At 40.0% G+C, this 19,806-nt stretch overlaps 1 protein-coding gene across 1 annotated transcript; it reads right to left on the bottom strand.

Annotated features, from left to right (window-relative positions):
- Positions 1-316: 316 nt before the first annotated feature.
- LOC118690152 (lymphotactin-like) lies at positions 317-3,939 on the bottom strand. Its single transcript, XM_036388884.2, has 3 exons — positions 3,870-3,939; positions 1,242-1,359; positions 317-513 (listed from the first exon to the last, which is right to left on the bottom strand). Exons 1-3 carry the CDS (start codon positions 3,937-3,939, stop codon positions 408-410), a joined length of 294 nt encoding a protein of 97 aa, XP_036244777.1. The 3' UTR covers positions 317-407.
- Between the last annotated feature and the right edge of the window lie 15,867 nt (positions 3,940-19,806).

Raw genomic sequence — 19,806 nt, 5'->3', positions numbered from 1 at the left:
TCTTAAAACCAGGACTCAATGCAGAATGCTCTGGTCTCCATCAGCATGGGGGTCTGCACTCTCACAGCTCTGTGGGTGGTCATCCTCACTACACTGTGTTAAACTATCAGTCATTCACCATTAAATGCCATCCTGATCAGGACAGCAAGGTTGAGATAATATCTACATTCAGCTGTAAATACAGATTAGCAAGCATTTCAGAAAATAAACAAACTAATAGAGTTCAACCAAAAAATGAAGAAGCCTGCAGGCATTCAACCAGTGATGAATAGATTCCGGTGAGTTTGTGTTTGTTCCAAGATTTTATTGCCACTTAATAAATAGGAAATAAGCAGATACTAAGGTTTTCTTCCTTGTTACTTGCAACACTGATGATGATTCCAGCTGGTTGGCCTTAGATGCTTGGATTATTTGCGTTTGGCAGCACGGCTTTCATCTATTCTCTTTAGAGCAGCCTGAACCCATTTCTGATTAGGACTTACACAGATCCTGATACCTCCTGCAGTGATGAACCTATCAAAAAAGGAAAAAAAAGAAGCTGGGCATTAAATTCCAGTCTCTAAACACAGGTCTGTTCTTGGTTTTGATGCACAACATGAGGAAAAATATTGTAAAACAATATCAAATGCTGGAGATTGTAGGTGTTAGTTGGCATAACAGCAGTTAGAAACATTATGTCCCTGTGTAGGATATAAGTAATATAAACGGTCATATACATACAAACTGATATTAAAAATATGAAGCATACATGCGATTCTATGTTCAATTATTATGGACATTTATGTTCAATCATTATGGACATTTATCTCCCAGGAGCAGATCCCAGATGTGATAAAAAAGCATGCATCTGAGCTCAGAGGACCAAACACAGCTCCTGGCAAGACTCAGAGTTACCCCATATTCTTTCACATGATTCTTCCCCTTGACTCAGTTCATGCATGGAGCCTCTGACTGCTCTGCCCTTGTTGAGATTTTCCCCACTCACTAGGCACAAAGACTTGAGCTGGTCAGTGAGCTTCCTGCCATTATTTATGAGCAGCACACATCTCTCAGCTCTCTGAGGCCTGCTCCTCTCTCCTCACTCCCTCAGGTGCCATGTGGCATGGATGAACTGCAAGGGCGACCTGGACTAGCCAGATTTAGTGAGTTGGGCCAGCAGAATTGTCTTCTGCTGCCCCTTCTCCCTATTTGATGGTTTTGTGTTTGCATAAGGAAGTCTGGAGGGTGCATGAGATACTTACATGATGGCATCTATTGGTACTTGTTGCTTTTCATAGTTCACAAAATTTCGGATGTTCCACTGCTTTGTAGACAGTTTTACACAACTGAATTTGCGCATGGGCTGACTGCTAGCGCTCCCTGGAAGAGAAAAATAGATAAATTGCAAAGGTACTTAATATTAATATTTAGCCATAATTGCTTAATAAATTATGAATCCAGAAGATCTTCAATTGTGGTTAGACCATGACGTAGAGCCACAATACCAGTTATGCCAGGGAGACTAAGCTATTTTTTGTGATGCATCCTACCATCTCTAAAACGTTACTGCTATTTCAGTTAAGATATGAATCTTCACCCATTGTCCTGGACAATTGCACAGCAATTCTGTGACCAGGGAGTCATTGCTTCCATAGCAATAGAGATGTTTGGCATCCTTGATAATTAGGACTGCATCATATGGAAATAAGTGCCCTCATGGAATTGATGCTTAAAACTGGAACTTTACTAGATGGATTTCCACATGTTATCTAAACATGGATTAGTAATTCCTCCTCTTCTCAAAGTGAAGAAAAGGAAAGTGAGCCTATTCCCCTCACTGCAGACATCCAAAAGTAGTATTAACAAAAATTGCTAATAGAAAGGGAGATATACCTGCCAGAAGAATAAGTGCTTATATCCTCTGACTAAAACACTGATTTCCCAGGCAGTGAGTGAGCTGCTTCTTAATTCTTGCATTCCTCCAAGATTTTGATACAATTCAGAGAAATGCAGTGGTGATTAAGAAAGAGGATCACAATATTGGTATAAAATTTTCTGGACGCTTGTTATCTTACATGATGATAAGTAAAAATGGGAGCTCACTCAAATACAATGGAGTTTACATTAATCTCTGCTTGCCAGTTTCTGGTTTACTTCTGTTCATAGAAGACAGGTTTAGGAACACATGCAGGGGACAAAAAGTACACTGCTCTACTCTGTGGTTTGTTTATAAAGAATTTGGAGAAGTACTGGCTTGAGAAAAGTCCAAGCGCTGTTGTGGTGCACCTTGCTAAATGTAAAGCCTGCTGCACACAGTCTCACTATTGAAATAATTGGAATAGCTGAGAAAAACGTACAGCAGTCTTTGGAGAAGGTGTGGGATAGCCATTGCACAGATACTGGCAGATCTGCTAATTCCTGAGATTTTGTTTGCCTGAAGGAATATCTCTCTTGATCTTTCTTTAGTAATGAGTAACAGAACATAGTTTTTTTTATGTTTCATGATGCATTTCTTACTGCCTCAGACTGGTTTCAAAATGTGGCATTAAAAGAGCTCAAAGACAGTCAAGCAATTGTTACAAGTCCTGGAAATATTTCTTCTGCTACTACACAACCTTCATGGAACGGATGCAGGGAAGAGCAGCAAAGTTTCTCAAGACTGGGAACAAACCCCAACTGCTCTGCACCTAGAATTACCTTTTTTCCCAGGCGTATTTGGTCTTTTTTTTTCATTCTTTCTAGTCCTTTTTTCTCTCTCTTGTAGACCATCTCAGTGTACTTTTTTCAAACTTGGTCACACTTAGGGCGAATTACACAGCCTGGACAATGACATTGTCGTCTGTGATATGAAGCCACTGTTGCCTGGATGAAGCTGTGTCACCAATGAAAATAGGAGGAGGGTGTAGTGGGATGTAGCTGGAGAGGCAGTGGGTCAGCATGAAGGCTGTGTACCTTCATACCCCTGTGAATGCTTAGCAGGTCTCGGTTTGGGTTTGGTGTGATCTTGTGAGGATACTTTTTCTCTGTGTTTCTGAGTGCATATTTGTGGATTTGCATATGGCTTGCATATCCATGGTTTTTGTGAATTCTCCTTGTGATGAGATGATGTTTGTAATGGGTCTATATTCATGTTTCTCCATGATCCATGGAACCTAATTTAAAAGTCACTCACCTAACCAGCACTGCAGACAAACTTTTTTAAAGCATGGCTAATAAACATGGCTCATCTCAGTGTTCATAACTAGTTTGAAAGAAGATGTTCAGTTGTATGAATTAATGAAACAAGAGAAGATATTATATAAATCTATTACTCCCCTTTACTTCTGATTAATAGTTTCTCTGTTTGTACCAAAGGATTTGTCTAGAACTAAGACAGTAAGCAATATGTGATATAGAACTGGAAGAACATTTTAAAATAGCGTTATCTGAGGCATGAAGGCTATATACTTAGAGAAAGACAAATAACAATTAATACAATAAAGTTCATATAAAAGTAATCTATCTGGAAAAAGGAAAATGTACATCTTATCCAAGAAAGATTTTTTTCATGAAATGTTATTAACCTAGTACACACAGGTATATGGAATCAGTGAGACTAAAAGACATTGCGCCTTCAAGATTATTTTGATTTTAAGAGAGAGACCATTGCACAGAAACCCTATAAGGGCTCTCAGGCACAGAATCTCTCCTTGCATTAAAACAGAAACCAGCCACCATCTGGCAGGATATCAGATGAAGTCCTGCATGAAGCTGACTTTTTTGCAGATTTCATCTGTATTTCTTGTGCATTTTATCTTATAAATCAGCTGTCTGGAACAATAAATTTTGCTCATGAGACCACAGGTGCAATGTGGAGCAATTCTTGTCTTCCTCTCGAGTTGCAAACTTACCTTTGACTTTGTGCACAGTGAAGACACCAAGCCAGAAGAGGAGCAGGATTGCTGCGGTGTGGAGCTTCATTGCTGTGGCTTCTGTTTCAAGGCAGAGCAGAAATTGTCTATGTCAGCCCCCTTTCACAGGGTTTATATTAATTCTGTGGTCTGTTCTTGTGTTCATTTTTATGGTGTCATGGAGGGCCTGAGTGTAAGTGGAAAATTTGAGTTGCCAGTACTTTTTCTGGTGATAGAACCACCTCTGTCCCCCCACCAGTCCTTCACTAGCCCTCCTGAGAAGGCTTTTCCTGCTCAAACCCACTGTGGTTGCACTTGCTTCTGTGCTGTGACTTGGGTTTATTTCAAGCTGCAAAAAGTGAGAGCTCTTGTGCAGTAGTGGAAACCTGTAATAAATGTTCCTGTCATTTCACACCTCAGTTTTGAGACCTTTAGCTAAGCCGCACTGCAGAGACACGGGGTGACACTGAGAATTACCTTGCTGGCCAATGAACCACTGGAAAGGGGAACTGTGAGCTAAAGAATGATGGAAATAGGAACACCTTGGCTCTTTCCAAGCAGCTGCGGCTGGTTTGTCACATTAACATGTAGCTGTGGAAGGGTATTGCTGCTATTTCCTATGAGCAGTGGATGTTGTCAGGACTCTTGTGTTTGCTCTGTGATTTGATATGGCCAAAGCTGATATCACTGTGCTGGAAGAAGCAAGATTGAACACACCTTTGCATACAGATCCAGATCCAGTATACCTCCTGCCAGTCATTAGTTAACTAGTCAGTTAACTGAAATGTGGTGGTTTCAAAGAGGAATAAGAGTTTGTAAATGGTCATGTCATGGTTTCTTTGCTTTGGTTTGGATTTTTTTGTGGTGTGAACTTTCTAGGGTGCAAAGAATGGGGCCCAAGAAAGTAACCAGGAAGTCAGAGAGGCACAATTTGTAGAAAAGACAAAAAATTAATTGCACTTTCATGTAAGCATGGTGCTGATAACCAGACCTGTGTCTGTGAGCTGTTACATTTATACGTCTATCAAAAATGCCTTTTTTGCAGAATGTGCCAACTCTATCACCCAGATTTAGGGGTCCTTTCTATTGAATGTGGTCTGAATTACTGGAAGCATTGCTACAAACCAATGGTTTTGGGCCTGTAAATATTTGTTAGCAAAGTTGTTGACCTCCAGACTACACACAAAGCAGCACCTCTGCTGGCATCATCTTCCAGAGCCTCACAGCAGAAATCTTCTCATGTGCTGTGAGAAAGGAAGCCCACTCCTCTTAAATTTTTAAGAGGTTTAATAGATCTTAATAAGGGACAATCATAAAGCAAAATTTTGCAGTTACAGGCCTGGGTGCATGGCAAGGCCAGATGCACACCCACTTCTTCAGTCTGCAGTCTTTTATACTGTTACCGTTGTTTAACTTCCTTGGGTGATTTTGCAGGTTTATTTTGGGCTTGTTGACTACAATCTTGCTTCAGATTTTTGCAGCCTTTGCACAATTCAGTAGTTGCAGACATCGGCAGTCTAGGGTCTTCTGACCCCACTTTAAACTCGGTCCTCTTCCTTTTATGGTCTTCTGTTCTTCACTTATTCCATTTTGGATATACATTTTGCAATAGCAAACATATCTTCACATGGAAGCCCGCTTACATCTTATGAAAGCCTTGCTTCCCCTTTTACACTACCCACAAACAATTAAAAAGTTTATCATACTTAAAAAGCAGTTTAGCACTTACAATAATTAACTGCAAACAATTACAGTTTTATAATTAATGCAAATAAATTGTAGCGAAAGCCAACTATTGCATAGCCATTTATAACACTTTCCCTCTGCAGGTTGATAGAAAAAGCCCAGCTAGTTCTGGTACAAATAGATAAACACCAGGCTGCTTGATGCTTGGGCTTATGAACAGCTGTCAGTGCAAGGACTGGAGAAATCATGAGGGTATCCTGGTTTTGGCTGAGATGGAGTAATTTTCTTCTTAGTAGATGATACTGTTCTGGGTTTTGGATTTAGCATGAGAATAATGTTAATAACAGGTATTTCAGTTTTGCTGAGTAATGATTACCCTGAACCAGGGACAGCTGCTAAATGTAATAGTTTTCTTAATTTTTAACAAGGTCAAGAATTTTTAACTGTAATAATTGCGGTATGTACCCTGTTTCGTGACAGCAGCCCTGCTGAAGCAAAAGAAGTATGCAGTGACCAGAGTTTTGCCTATTCCCAAGAGTTTACATATCAGGGTAAAGGGTTTGTAGAATTGGATTTTCTCATCATGTAGTCAGCTTTTAAATAGAGAGGGCAAGATCTTCAGGAATAACTAAATTCCTATGCACTCCTAGAAATGAGTATCTCTAGTGGGTATTCAGCAGTCCCTTGAAGTTGAATTTGTGCCATCAGGTCATTTAATCACTTCAGAAGACTAAATAAGGGCATCGGTAGCTTTGGAGGGGACTTAAGAATCTCATCTTAAACACGACTGTATCTCAGTTAACTGGTTTTAGGAGGGACTTTGCCTCAGGGGATAAATATCTGTTTCTATTATCTATAGAAACAATTTGGGTATGTGTCTTATGCAAGACACAGTAAGTGAAGTTTGGAATATATGGGACCCTAATGTATTTTGATTTTACATTGTTTCTTAAGTCTTGGAGTACTGGTTGAAGAATTGCCAACAAGTGACATCCAAGTTGTGATGTTTCCATTATTTTCTTCCCTTGATTTTCATCATTTTTGCTCTGTAGTTTTCATTCTGATTTCATAACTAACTGAAATAGTAGTTGGTGTTTAGTATTTTAATTCATATTGTAATAGGGTAGAAGCAAACATATTCTCCATGCTAGCATCTCAGCTGAGAAATGACTTCTAATATAAATTGATGACTTCAATTGCATTTTTAATAACTACTTTGTTTTGTACTGGTTTTGGCAGAACTCCTTCTTTAGAAATGTAACCCTATTAACAATACTTTCTCTTAATCATAATTGAGTTTTTGCATGTAGACCATCTGTTTCCACTACTACACTGCCAGCTTTTTCCTGCCAGGTTTTTCCTGGTCCTGCCATCTTTCCTTGATGTATTATGTGCTCTTAAATAATAGTCAAAATTCAAGTCAATCAAAATCTTTTTTTTAGTCATTCAACTGGAAGTATTCAGATATGTTAAATTACACTGGGAAGGATTTGGTTTGAAAGGGCCCAGAGATCTTTGATCTTTCTTTCATTCAGTGTTACCTTGTTTTGGTTTAGTTCAATGAGCTTGTTTTGGTTTAGCTATACACACACCCAAGATCTACAAAAGGAATATTCATATTCTCATCTTTATAATCCTAGTCCTGTGAACCTTTTTCTTTGAGAAATCTGTTGTTGGAAGTCAACTAAACCCCATGCAATGCTATTGCTGCAGAAAAACACAAAGGTGACTGTAGCTCAGTTCTGTGAAAGTATATAATGTTGGGCATGCAATATTATATACAGGAGTCAAATACCTTTGGAACTTTGTGGAATATTCTCAGTCCATGTAGGGATACCTTCTAGCAGCCTTCCAGTACCTGAAGGGGGCTTATAGAGAGCTGGAGAGGGACTTTTTACAAGGATATATAGTTGTGGGACATGGGGCAATGGCTTTAAACTGAACAAGGGTAGTCTTAGATAAGATATTAGAAAGAAATTTTTACTCAGAGGGTGGTGAGGCACTGGAACAGGTTGCTCACAGAAGCTGTGGATACCCCATCCCTGGAAGGGTAGAAGGCCAAGCTGCATGGAACTTTGAGTGATCTGGTCTAGCGAAAGATGTCCCTGCCCCCAAAGTAGGGAGGGTTGGATTAAATAAAGTCTCTTCCAACACAGGCCATTCTATGACTGTATGATATGAGTATCCTTTTTCTTCCTTGTTTTTTTGGATTTTTTTCTTGTTATTTCTTTTTCCACTGCCTCAACTCTCACACAAATCAGAGAATGCAAATTTTGTTTAGTGCTTCTTTTTGTGTGTGCCATATCTGCAGGATCAAGGATGGGAACCAAATCTTACAGCATAAGTGCTGTTAGTCTTCAGGAGAAAAATAAAGACAGTTTTGTGAAAAATAAATTACTTTAGCTGAACCATGGATAGTCAGTGCCTAAAGCACTGGAAATGGATCAGAACCAATATGTTGTTTCTGGGTAAACCTGAGCTTTTCTCAGAAAACTGAAGAGGATCAGATACTTATGTTTCTCAGTAGGTAACAGTTTTCTCAGTGGTATCTCATGCTTTGGAGAGAACTCCTTGGCCAATCTGTATATGTTTGGATTCCTTTTCTCCACGATAGTCATCACAGGGAATATGTTGAATAGCTAAGATTGTTAGTGGAAAGGTGGCATTATAGGTACAGGAACACACATCAGTGATATCTGTATGCTTCAAACATTCCAGTGTGTGCTGTTATTTACAAGTATACAGACTTTTTCTTATTACTGCCATGAAATACTTCTGCCATCATATCTGTTGAAGGGCAGGCTGTATAATAGAGAATCACTATAAAGCACCAACTTCCAGGGAGAAGAGCAGTAAGCAGAACCAGTAAGCCTGGATTCAACTTTGGGTCTTCCACCTGCTAACTTCTCTTCCCTCCACCCAATAATTGTTCCAACTCCTCAGCATATGTTTTCATGTGCCAAAGGAAACCGTGCATCCACACTCAGCTGTCCAGGTCACTTGTGCTGTCAGACCTGCTGCATTGAATATCCCTTTTCTGCTGGATTTTCCCCACATAGGAGCAGCATCCATAGTCTTTTTGCTGTTGAGATGCTAGGTTTTGGAAAATTCATAGGGATTTTTGCCTTTTGTTTACCATAAATTGAAATTGGATTAAAATTAAAGATAGTGGATTGTTCTGGTTTGAAAAGGAAGTGAGTTTTTTGGGAATCTGGTGGTCAAACCAATAGGTGTTGAGATTTGAATATTGGCACCTGGTGTGGCCACTGAGGACATGGATATGCCTCTGAGAACATGGAGGGTTAAAAGCAGAGAACTCCCAGGAAAACTCTCTCTTGGTTCTGGTCCATGAAAGAGGTCAGAGCTCCCCTGCCTGGCTGCGGGCTGGGTGGGGGAGGAAAAGCCTTGCGGCCGGGTGAGGTAGGCCGGGCCTTGGACAGAGAAGAGAGGTGAAGGGTGGAGGAGCGCTGAGAGATATCGGGCAGCCCCCCCAGAGAGAGAGAGAGCCTGTGCCTGTGCTTTGTGCCACCTTGAAATTTGCTATCTTGTTCTGGCAGCACAGCTGGCTGAGAAGGAGAAAGGGGGAGGGTGCGGCGAGAAGGTGCACGGCAGCCTTGAGAAAGTTCTGGGCAGGCAGAGCCTGAGATTTTTAACCCTTTTCTTGGATGATGGAAACCTTACAAATTCTAATCCTCCTGGAGCTGAATGAGAAGAGAGACAGAGATGAAATAGAAGTAAATGGACCAGTGTGATGCAAGTTTGTGCAAATGAAAGATGTCCTAAGAAGTTGAGAAGAATCCTAAGTGGGAGGAGATGATGGAGTGGCTTTGGCTGGACTTTTCTTGTATAGCCATGGACAGAAACATTTTTCCTGTGACACAGAGACTGCATCTAGGGGGAGGCAATGGCTTGGGGTCAAGAGAGTGCAGTGATATTATGTGAAGGAGTGCATGAACAGAGACAACGGGTGAGGAGGGTGGTTGGTGCCCTCTGTCTTCAGTGGAGGAGAAGATCTCTATTCTTGACAGCCCCTCAGCCCCAGGGGGTGAATGTGGGGGGGACAGGTGTCCCAAAAGTGAGAGACTGTGGATTTTTTTGGAGCTGGGCAAAGCATCCTTAAAAGGAGAATCCTAAAAGCAGCTCTGGTCCATGCGCAGTATGGACTTCCTTCCATGTACAGTGGTGAGAGCACTGTACATGGATGGAAGATGTCACGATGGCAAATGATCTCCAGGCGGTGCCGCGTGTGACAGGAAACACAAGAGGTCTCAACTGTGTTTCCAGGGGAAGCCTGTGGTACAAGAGGGACTCCTCTGTTCTTGATGAACTGAGAACTGAGTATCTGAAGTGTGGTGATGGACTGAGAGTTGGTGATCTGAGGGGTGGTAACTGAATTGAGAATCCAAGGTTTTGTCCTACTGTGATGTATTGGAAATTTGATGGTGGGAGGAGGAATGTTTTTGGAAGGTTTTCAGTTGGAGTTCTGTGTGTGTTTCTTTTTACATATAGTTGTAGGTTAATAAAGTATTGTTTTCCTTTATTCCTACGTTGGAGCCTGCTTTGCTCTATTCCTGGTCACATCTCACAGCAGACACTAGGGAAAATAGATTTTCATGGGGTGCTGGCATTTTGCCAGTGTCAAACCATGACACGGATTAAAAAAAAATTTAAGGACACATGAATAATGTGAAATTCTTTTTTTTTTGAAAATGTCACCTTCTTGAACTTTCTAAAAGAGAACCATGGTATTTTTCTTCTGGTTTTTGTTTGGTTGGCCTTTTTTTCCCCCTTAAATAGCTGATTTCTAATAAATGCATTTGTTTAAAACAATAATTATCCTTGTAAACATTTTTAATAACCAAACTTCATGAGGTCCTACCAGAGAATTTAAAAAGATATGATGAATTTTAACATATAATTATGATTTTAACCCCTATGGTTTCAAGGAAAAAAAAAACAAACAAAAACAAACACCTCCAAAACAACCAACCAACAAAAAAAAGCCCCACCAAAACAACAAAAATCCCCCAAGTAAAACAATAAACCAAGAAAACATAAAACAAAATTAAAAAACCAAACTAAAACAAACCAACCAACCCCCCCGGTAAACCAATCAACTACCATGCAACAAACCCTCCCCCCCAATCCCCAAAACACAGAGAAGAAGATAGGAACAGATCATTCAAGAATTTTTGCAAAAGAAATCTATGGATTTTTTTCTTCCAAAGACGGTACTTTTATCCTGCCTTCAAAGAGAATTACAGTAGCGTCTGGAATAGGTGCTTTTCTACTTAACCTCTGAAGATGAAGAACTGTCACACTTTCTAACCACACTACTGGTGAGATACATTGTCTTGCTTCACACTGGTGACTATAATCTGACAATTTGGGGCCACATCCTGTTCCACAAAGTATTTTAGAGCTTCTTAAAACTGATCACAGCACTTGATCCCTGCTTTGCAATGAAATGGAGCTTGGTGCTCTTGCAGCTGTACCTTCAAACAGATACAGACTAAGAAGCAATGTTTTTCTATAAACTGGTTTCTGTATCAGCCATTTTCTCAGTGAGCCCCTAATAGCAGTCACTGTGCAGATGAAGGCTTAAATGAGAGGGGCAAGGAAAAAAGAGCTTACAGGGTGCTCTAGCAAGTACCCACACTTGAAAATGTTCCATTCTGAACTTTCCAAAAGAGAGTCCTTGGGGTTTATTTATTCTATGGTTTTTTCCTCCATTGTAATGACAGTGAGTATGAAACCACACGTTAGACAAGTGCATCAGTCTGTATTATTCACCTGAGATCACTGCAGTAAGTGATGTAAGTGGGAGGCAAGGGGCATGGGAATATTCTCCCCCTTCAAATTAGCATTAATTTTATTCTTTGTAGTTTCAGACTGTTAAATGCTGTTTCACTTCTCATTTGCAAACTACTTCCACCTCTCACTAAGGGCTGTAGAAACCCCCATCACGTCTAAGACAGCAATAAATTAAGAGCTCCCTGCCATGGCTATCACATTTCTTGCACCTAATTTGGCTGCATTCAGTGTGGTTGTGGACCTCTATGTTCCTCACCCATAGTTCAGCATGGCCCCATGTGCAGCTTTTGACCCCACGCAGCAAAGCTTACCAGGCATGGTGAATGCCTTCCTCCTCCTCTCTTCCACAAACCCAGCCCAAACTAGCCACATGTCCCTATGGCCAGTAAAGCTGCCTGCCTGTGCCAGGTCTAGTGTCAGATTATCTGTTTGCTCTCTGTGCACAGAGAGAGAACTGGTTCTTCCATTCCCTATACTACCTTCTTTAAGATAAATGAGTATTTTCCCTGTTTTGTACACAGAATGAAATGGAGGCCATCACTCTTCACACTGTCAAAGACATAGGTGAGAGAAGATGACCTAATCTCTGCTTGATGGGGTAGGTTGTACTTCAGGGCTAAGCAGATATTGATGCAACCCCAAATGAAATGGGATCAGAGTCACCTGACTGATGCTACTTACAAGATTCAGGGACTGCCCTGCCTATTTATCTCGGTCCTCACCATACTCCATCTCTTCTCTGTCAGTCCAGCTGTGAGTTATTTTGCTTCCTCTTGCCATGTGTAACTAGCAGATTTATGTAAGCAAAGATACATCTCTTGCATAGCCCTTCTCTCCAGAGATTCTCAAAAGGTTGTAAGAGTATTGGGCATTTTAATCCCAAAACTGAGAAGGTCTGGGTCCATCAAAGAGGGAATTACTACTGCAGCAGTGCACTGTTCCTCAAATTGTCTGTGAAGAGGGCACTGTAGTTTTCAGGAACCACTTGTCTTTGCTGGATTCCTGTGCTCTATCAATGGATAGAGCTCTGTTTTTCTATTAGACGTAGAAGAAACTGCATGGCTCAGGTCTCAAAGGCATTAGAAAATAGCTAAATAGTAGCTGGACTCTGCCTTTGGTTAGCAGTAGCAATTTTCAGTAACAATTTGCTACAGTTATTAGTGTTTAGGTAAGATTTGTATGTGTGTTGTATTGTCTGGCAGTGAAACCCACAGGAAGTGTGCAGATCTGGTGCTCCTTGCAGAACTGCAGGAGTTCCCTCATAGAGAACTGGAACTGGGAAATTTGCAAACTCTTCAGTTCTGTCTCTAAGTTTGTGCCTCAATCCTTTCATCACAGTCTTGGTTGACCTCAAAATTAGGATTTAGTCTTCATCTTTAAAGAACTCTCATGCTCTTACTTGTTCTCTTCTACATCCTGTGACTAAATATTAACCATTCCTGTGTTTTTTCTTTGTGAGGGAGCATAGCTCTCATTGCAGATCAACAGCTCATCAGCTGGATCACAACAGGTCTGTCTAACTCCTCTAGGCTGTGTCCATTGCTTCTCCTCTGAGTGGGGTGATAGCTGGGTCATGGAAGATGCTCCCCCTCTTTCTCCAGACCTTGGTTTGTCATGTAGGTGGCTTGTGCAGATTAATGAACCTTGTCACAGTGCTACTGCACCATCCTCCTACAAGCACTCACCAGCTTGTAGGGAGGAAATGTAGAACTTCCAGAGAATGTTGTAAGGGGAAGTGGACAGAGGTAGCTGCAGTCTAAACCCTCTAAGTCATAGCCTTTAATAGCTCATCTGCTTCCTTATTGCATAATATCTGTTTTGTGATTTAAGCTTTACCTTGGAGGGAAAAAACGTTTGAAAGGTGTGTCATGAACCCAAGGCCTTAAACCTGGGAGAGCTGGCTAGCCTGAGGAGCCAGGGGAAAAGAGAATGATGTTTAGTGCCTTCGTGGTCCTGGTGCGCCTTGGAGGCTCCCCGCACTCTGATTGCTCTGGATGGATAAAAGCAGGAAGCTGGTGAGGCAGAACAGAGGTGGTTAAAAATCAACAGGGTGTACCAGCCAGAGATAATGTGCTGTGGTCTCAGAAAGGGAGAGAAATTACTCTTAGGGCTTTTTTATTGATGTGAAAACGTCTGTATGTGAAGCACCCTCATTTAGAAGCTGACTGTTGAGGAACATCTACTTTTAAGTTTTGTTTCCTAGGCTGTGTGTTAACTCTGTTAACAAACAAATCACGGCACTTTAATGATTCTAATTTCCAGGCCAAAACATGGGCAAGTAATCCGATTTGTGCAGAAAAATAAAAACAATACAGTATTTTCCTTGGTCAGCTTCATCATGAACTTAATTCTGAATTAACTGTATGACCTATACTGTCTTCTAAAAACTTCTAAAGCCCCTTTCAGCATAGACTTGACCCGATCCAGAGGAATTTTTTCTTATTCTCCTCCATATTGTAAGATATTGGACCTGCTTGGTGCAGCATGAACAAGTAAACACATGAAAAGGACAAAAGTTCACAGAGGTTCACGTGTATTTTTTCATATTCACTCCATGGTATGTGGTATTGTTCCAATTTTACCTGACTAATAAAAGAATTGGAACACAACAAACAAACAAACAAACAGATATCCCCCCCAGAAAACCCCACGAACAAACAAAAAACAAACAAAAAACAAACAAAACCCCAGCTGAAACAAAGCAGAGCAGCCAAATGTAATTATCTTTCATTTCCATCCTCTTTGGTGTCTTTGTTAAATAGTGACCCTTCTCCACACCTGGATCAAGCGGTCTTCTCAGCTGGTAATCTTTGTGTGTTCAGAAATATGAAGTGTTAGCTTATGAAAGTGTTTAAGCACATCTAGAACCTGATTTAGATTAAGCTGAGGGAGCTTTCCAGAAGTCTGCTATACTCTCTGTTATGAAAGAGTGAATAATATTCCCTACCGGATTTATGAAATGGTAAGTGAACCTCCTGACTTTGTAAGGATCACTTAGAACATTTCTAAAGGCTACCTGCCTTTGTTCTCGCTGTTTCATACCTGGAGATTCAGCTTGTATGTAGATATACCACCTCTCTGCCCCTCTAAATGGGGTTGCCCAGCAGGTTCCTTCCACAGCAGGTTTTGTTTTCCTTCCTGTCTGTTGGTGGCTTCAATTAAGAGATGCCATGCCAAGTCATCATAGTGGTTCTTTATGCAAAAAAAGAGCCTCACTTTTTCAGAATACTCTATAAAAATATTTAAAGTGTGGATTTGTCTTGTAAGCTACTTATTTCCTCCTGTAAACTTTTGCATGTGGCTTACATGTAAAATGTTACTATGCCTACCCAGTCAGAATATTGTTGATTTCCTCCTCTTTATCTAAAATATGTGCTTTAAAGAGATTTGGATTTATGATAACCAATTTTTTGAATCTGAAACTCCTAGAAACTGAAGCTTCCCGAAACACACGGTTAGATTGAAACACCATTGCACTTTATCAAAAGAAGGGTTTGCTTTTCTGTGGTGAGAATTTTGAGTATTTAGGGATACGGTCATGTTATATTGTCAATATTTTCTTAAATGTCTTGAGGGAAAACTTTATTTACTCTAGAAGTTGAAACACAAATAAAAAGCTGCTCTTTCATGAAGCTGGTGTGCCATTTACTGAGTAGGGAGGCAAAGTTAGGGAATGTAACTGTCCTCATTGCACCGGGAATTCTGGCAATGTAGAATGTCAGATGACAAGTCCCTTGGGCACTGCTCTAAAATAATGCTGGTATTATTGTTTCCCTGCTTCTTCCGTTGGGCATATGGTTCCAAATAATAAAAGAAATGAGATGAGTGTTAGCCCGGCATGTGTAACCAAACCTTTACCTTCTCCTGCTGCTCATTCCTCTGACTCACTTTGAAATGAGATGCTGAGCATAGGTCTCCTTCATAAAACCAACTGGGTGGCTTGAAATATATAAAGGCTCTGTGGAGCAAAAATGCTCTCAGCTGGCAAGAGCTGGACAGGCTTCACAGTTTTTTCTTTCATCTTGGAGAGCTCTGATTGAACTCAGCCTTCTCTGTGGGGCTGTTGGCAAGTAGTGTGTGCTCAAACACACCTCTGGTTTAGCAGGGTGCCTTGGTGCTGCCTGTTTTGCCTGCACTTCTACTGTTGTAGAGCAGCAGTTCCAGGAGGCAGAGACAGCTGGGTTTTTTTCTTCAGCTTTCTTTATAAGACTGGACTCCTGCTTTCTTTATAAGACTGGACTCCAGAGAGGTTTTGATCAAGGTCAGTTTTGCTTCCTGCCCCTGCCTGTGTATCTCTTTTCCACACAGTCACAGACAGGGGGTCACAAGCAAGCCTCTGCAGGCTTGCCAGGTTGTAAGCTGACCCAATAGGTGACATCAAAGCCCCAAATGCTGTCAAAACTGGGTTCCAGCCCCACCTGAAACTGGCTGTCTCTGTTTTCCCTTATAATAAGCAGTGTGGTAGTTGGTGAGTGCAGTCTTGGGGTCATTCTTACTGGAGGGTGCAGATCTTGCCAGTGAATTTTGGGATCCTATTCTGAGAATATGAAAGGCTGTTAGCTTATATAAAGTCTTATGCAAGGAATTATTCTAGGGAGAATTCAAAGCTGATTTTTCCTCCCACCTGTGGCTATCCATTACATTTTGCCTACGTGTTCTTTCCATGCCTTTTTTATTCTTTATTGAACTTAATACCTAAGCTACTGAGCACATTAGAAATGCTTGATTGCAGCTCCTAGTGCCTATGCTGCAATGATGTAGCTCTGTTATGAAAGTGGGAATGTCCTTAGCCTGTTACTCAGCTGCTCTATGGGCAGGAAAAACAGCACCTTATCAGTATGAGGCTGGAGTCATTGGAGCGAGTCCTGAGGAGGCCACCAAGATGATAAGAGGGATGGAGCACCTCTCTTATGAGGAAAGGCTGAGAGAGTTGGGATTGTTCAGTCTGGAACAGAGAAGGCTTCAGAGTGACCTAATTGCAGCTTTCTGGTTCCTGAAGGGAGCCTGCAAGAAAGATGGAGGAGACTATTTGCAAGAGCATGTAGTGACACGACAAGAGGGAATTGCTTCAAACTAAAAGACAGGAGGTTTAGATTAGGTATTAGGGGGAAGCTGCTTCCTGTGAGGTTCTTTTATGGTATTTAGCCTATCTCCTGGCTATTTAGAGGTCTGCTTTGCCTATAAATGTGTGTAGAATTGTCTCAGTGCAATTTATTGATGGACTTAGCATTGTGCCTGCTTGGTCTCTATCCTGAGCTGTTGCAGACTTGTCTGGCTGGGTGTGGTCTGGGGGCCAGCTGCACTGCTGGTGGGGACACTGGGTGTAGGGAGCTTGGGGGCAGTGGTGCTTCCACCGCACAAGGAGAGCCCCATGGAACACACCATGAGGGCCTTGGGTGCACAGGGCAGCACCTTGGAGTATCTCCAGTGAGGAGCAGCCTTGTGCTTTTACAAACTGCAGGAACTGATACTGTGCTCTACAAGTTTTCACTTCCCTCATGTGCTGCACATTAGAGTAAGTTGAGCACGTACAGTAATGGAAATTTCTGTCTTGGTATGTTTTTTCTCTGTGAAGAAACCAAATGGTGCTGTACTGAAACATTTGAGTATAGAAGTATGGATACCAGTTTTTGTGTACGGGGAGAGAACATAGTCTAATTTACATTTACTCTCCTGCATATTTCAGATCTCTGCAGGACAGATTTAGCTGAATAATGAGTTTCTTTCACTGATGCTTCTATTTAGAAGGGCCTTCCTTCTGGGGTGATTGGTGACAGGACACTGTAACCAGCTTCATCCTGCACTTTACTCTGAAAACTGTTGATATTTCTGTCCAAATATTGCACTGCTGCTGGGGACCGGCAGCTGCCTCTGAATTCAGTATATTCTACTGGTCAGAAGGGATTTACACTTATATTTTTCAATTTGATATTAAAACATTGTTCCAGATGTGTTTTGAAAGGGAGAGACTCAAGTTCCTATAATATTATTTCTGCTGCTTGTTAAAGATCTCCTATATGGGTGTTTGTCAGAGGCCTACTGAAGACGTACCAAAGGAAGGTAGGGAACACAAGAGGGAAAAATTTCAGGCACACAAGCATTTCTGCTCAAAAACCAAACCTAAAAATTGTGCTTGTCTGATATAGAAAAGGAAGATTGTTTGTGACTTGCACAATGTACATGACTGAGGCTGAGAAAATTCAAGTCAAAATTTCAGTTTTGGATTCTCAGAGGAAAAATTATCTATTGATAACCTATTGCTGACCCACAGTTATTTGGTAAATAATATTAATGATAATAATTATACTTCATACAATAAATTATTTCAGAAGCTTTTTCACAATTGGTTTTCAAATTAGAATGAAGGAAACTTCATCAGATTAAATAATTTTCTAGTATTTAGGGTCTCACTCAACAGGATCTACTAAGGATTGATTTTAAGTCATGTCAATTTAAAATCAAGAAGCTTAAAATTGTCTTTCAATTCAGTGATATTGGTACTCACATTTTCCAAAATCAAGAATTGTGACACTAACTATAAAATATTTTATTTTGAATGTTGACATCAAATGAAATCTTTACACAGTATAGCTGGGGGTCTTTTTATCTGATAAAGATATTCTGTGTATCCTTAAGAAATTATAAAATATTTATTTTCATTCTAATATTCCCACTATAGTAGATTTAGGAAAAGGGAAATGAAATGTTTCATTTCTGGCTCAATTACCTTTCTTTTTACTCCTTGTATCAAGTTAATCTTGGAAGAAGAATGAAATACAGATTTATACATTGAACACCAGCATTCTAAATAATTTCTAATATGACTTAATAGATTTTCCACACTGAACAAGTTTCAAAATATTCAGTAAAAGTTGCACTTTAAAGAATTTTGAATAACAGCAGTGAATATGCCAATATAGAAAATCTGTAGGTCATGGCATTTGGATGAAAAAAGTTTCTCAATTCAGGAAATGATTTGTTGTACTTTATAAATAAAGAAGACTATGATAATATAGTTAAAGGTATTTCATCCTATTCTTTCAATTAAAAAGATTAACTACTGTAACTGCTTACAAAAGCTCAATGAGTCAATAAAGTATAATTCAAAATTGCTGAATTTATAGTATCATAATTATAAACATTTCTTGTTTTAATTTCATTTGAAACACAAAATAGGTTCATTTCTATAAGTATAATAATATAATCAGAGAAAAACTTGAAACCTCTCTTCGAATACTTTGAATAAATGATTTTTCTCTACTGTGTTTACTTTTTACAAATTGAAGTTTAAATAAAGATAAAGCTACCTTATTAAATATAAAGATGGCCAAAACAAAAGAAAATAATAAGTAGTCCGTAGTGATTACAGAAAATTGCTGTGGGTGATTTGGAGTAGGAGCTCAGGATTCTAATGTCAATAGAAATGTAGTTTTCCCTCCTATTGAAACTAATTTATGAGGTTTATTTCTTGTCTGTCTGTACTTTAAAATACCAGCCTGTCTTTAAACTCAGTGCTGGAGATGGGTGTTTAACTGGTGCTGGTTAAATGGCTGTTCTGGATGAGTACTTCAGGTGCCAGTAGGTCCTCTCCCTCCCCACATGGCCTTGAGCTTATTTAGGCCATGAAACTGTACCAATGGGATGCAAATTCCTGGTGGCAAATCCACACCTGCTTACTTCCTTGTAAGGGCTCATCCTGTGAACTTCAAAGTTATGCTTTCTTTATGTTGAGCCACTTGTGTATGTAAACATCTTATAAACTGGAGAGCAATAACTCAAAACTCTGATTTTTAAAAAAGTGTATTTTATAAGCTAGTCTATATTCTGCCCCAGTTTTGGCAGTGGGAGGTTTAATTGGCAGGCAGAAGTTGTGGAATATTGTTTTGTTTGCTTCATTTTATTGTTTCCGTTGCTGTTTCTAATGTCAGTCTTTAAAGCTTTGATCAAAGAAAGCTTTGAATTCTTTCTTCTTCAGCTCTTAAGAAACTCTAACTTTACATCAACCAATTCCATAAATATAGAGGCCAACTCCCTCTTGTTTAAAGAAAGTCAGCCCTTCTCAGTGTGGTAAAGTGCACCTCTTCAATGAGGAATCTAAATAGAGAATTTTAGAAGTTTTGGTTCATCCAGAAGAATTCTGCAAAGTAACTTTGCAAAATGATGTCATTAAAGATGTGTGGTTTAAAAAGCTCTTTCATGTACATTTAACAGAGATGAAACTTGACTTTCTTTGCACTATCTTATTAATGTAGTCTAAGTGGAAATATGAAGTTCCATTGTGAAAAAACAGGAGATAAACACAAGGATAAAATGGGAAATAAACACATTAAGCCCATCTCAGACTGACTGAAGTGCAGAAAGTAAGTAGATTCACTAATGGAACCATTTTATTGCCTTAACTCTTGTAATTTATCCTGAATCAGGCTATGCTGTTTCA

This window comes from Molothrus ater, chromosome 2 (genome assembly GCF_012460135.2).
Source record: "Molothrus ater isolate BHLD 08-10-18 breed brown headed cowbird chromosome 2, BPBGC_Mater_1.1, whole genome shotgun sequence".
Classification (NCBI taxonomy): Eukaryota; Metazoa; Chordata; class Aves; order Passeriformes; family Icteridae; genus Molothrus; species Molothrus ater.
Note: the sequence above shows the minus strand (reverse complement) of the source record. Positions and strands in the feature narration are given on the sequence as shown.

What these genes read in the sequence shown, in the direction of transcription:
- LOC118690152 (XM_036388884.2), bottom strand. Translation starts at nt 3,939, where the DNA reads ATGAAGCTCCACACCGCAGCAATCCTGCTCCTCTTCTGGCTTGGTGTC. An exon ending in CACTGTGCACAAAGTCAAAG is followed by an intron (nt 1,360 to 3,869) that starts GTAAGTTTGCAA and finishes TTTCTCTTCCAG; the next exon opens with GGAGCGCTAGCAGTCAGCCC. An exon ending in GTACCAATAGATGCCATCAT is followed by an intron (nt 514 to 1,241) that starts GTAAGTATCTCA and finishes CTTTTTTGATAG; the next exon opens with GTTCATCACTGCAGGAGGTA.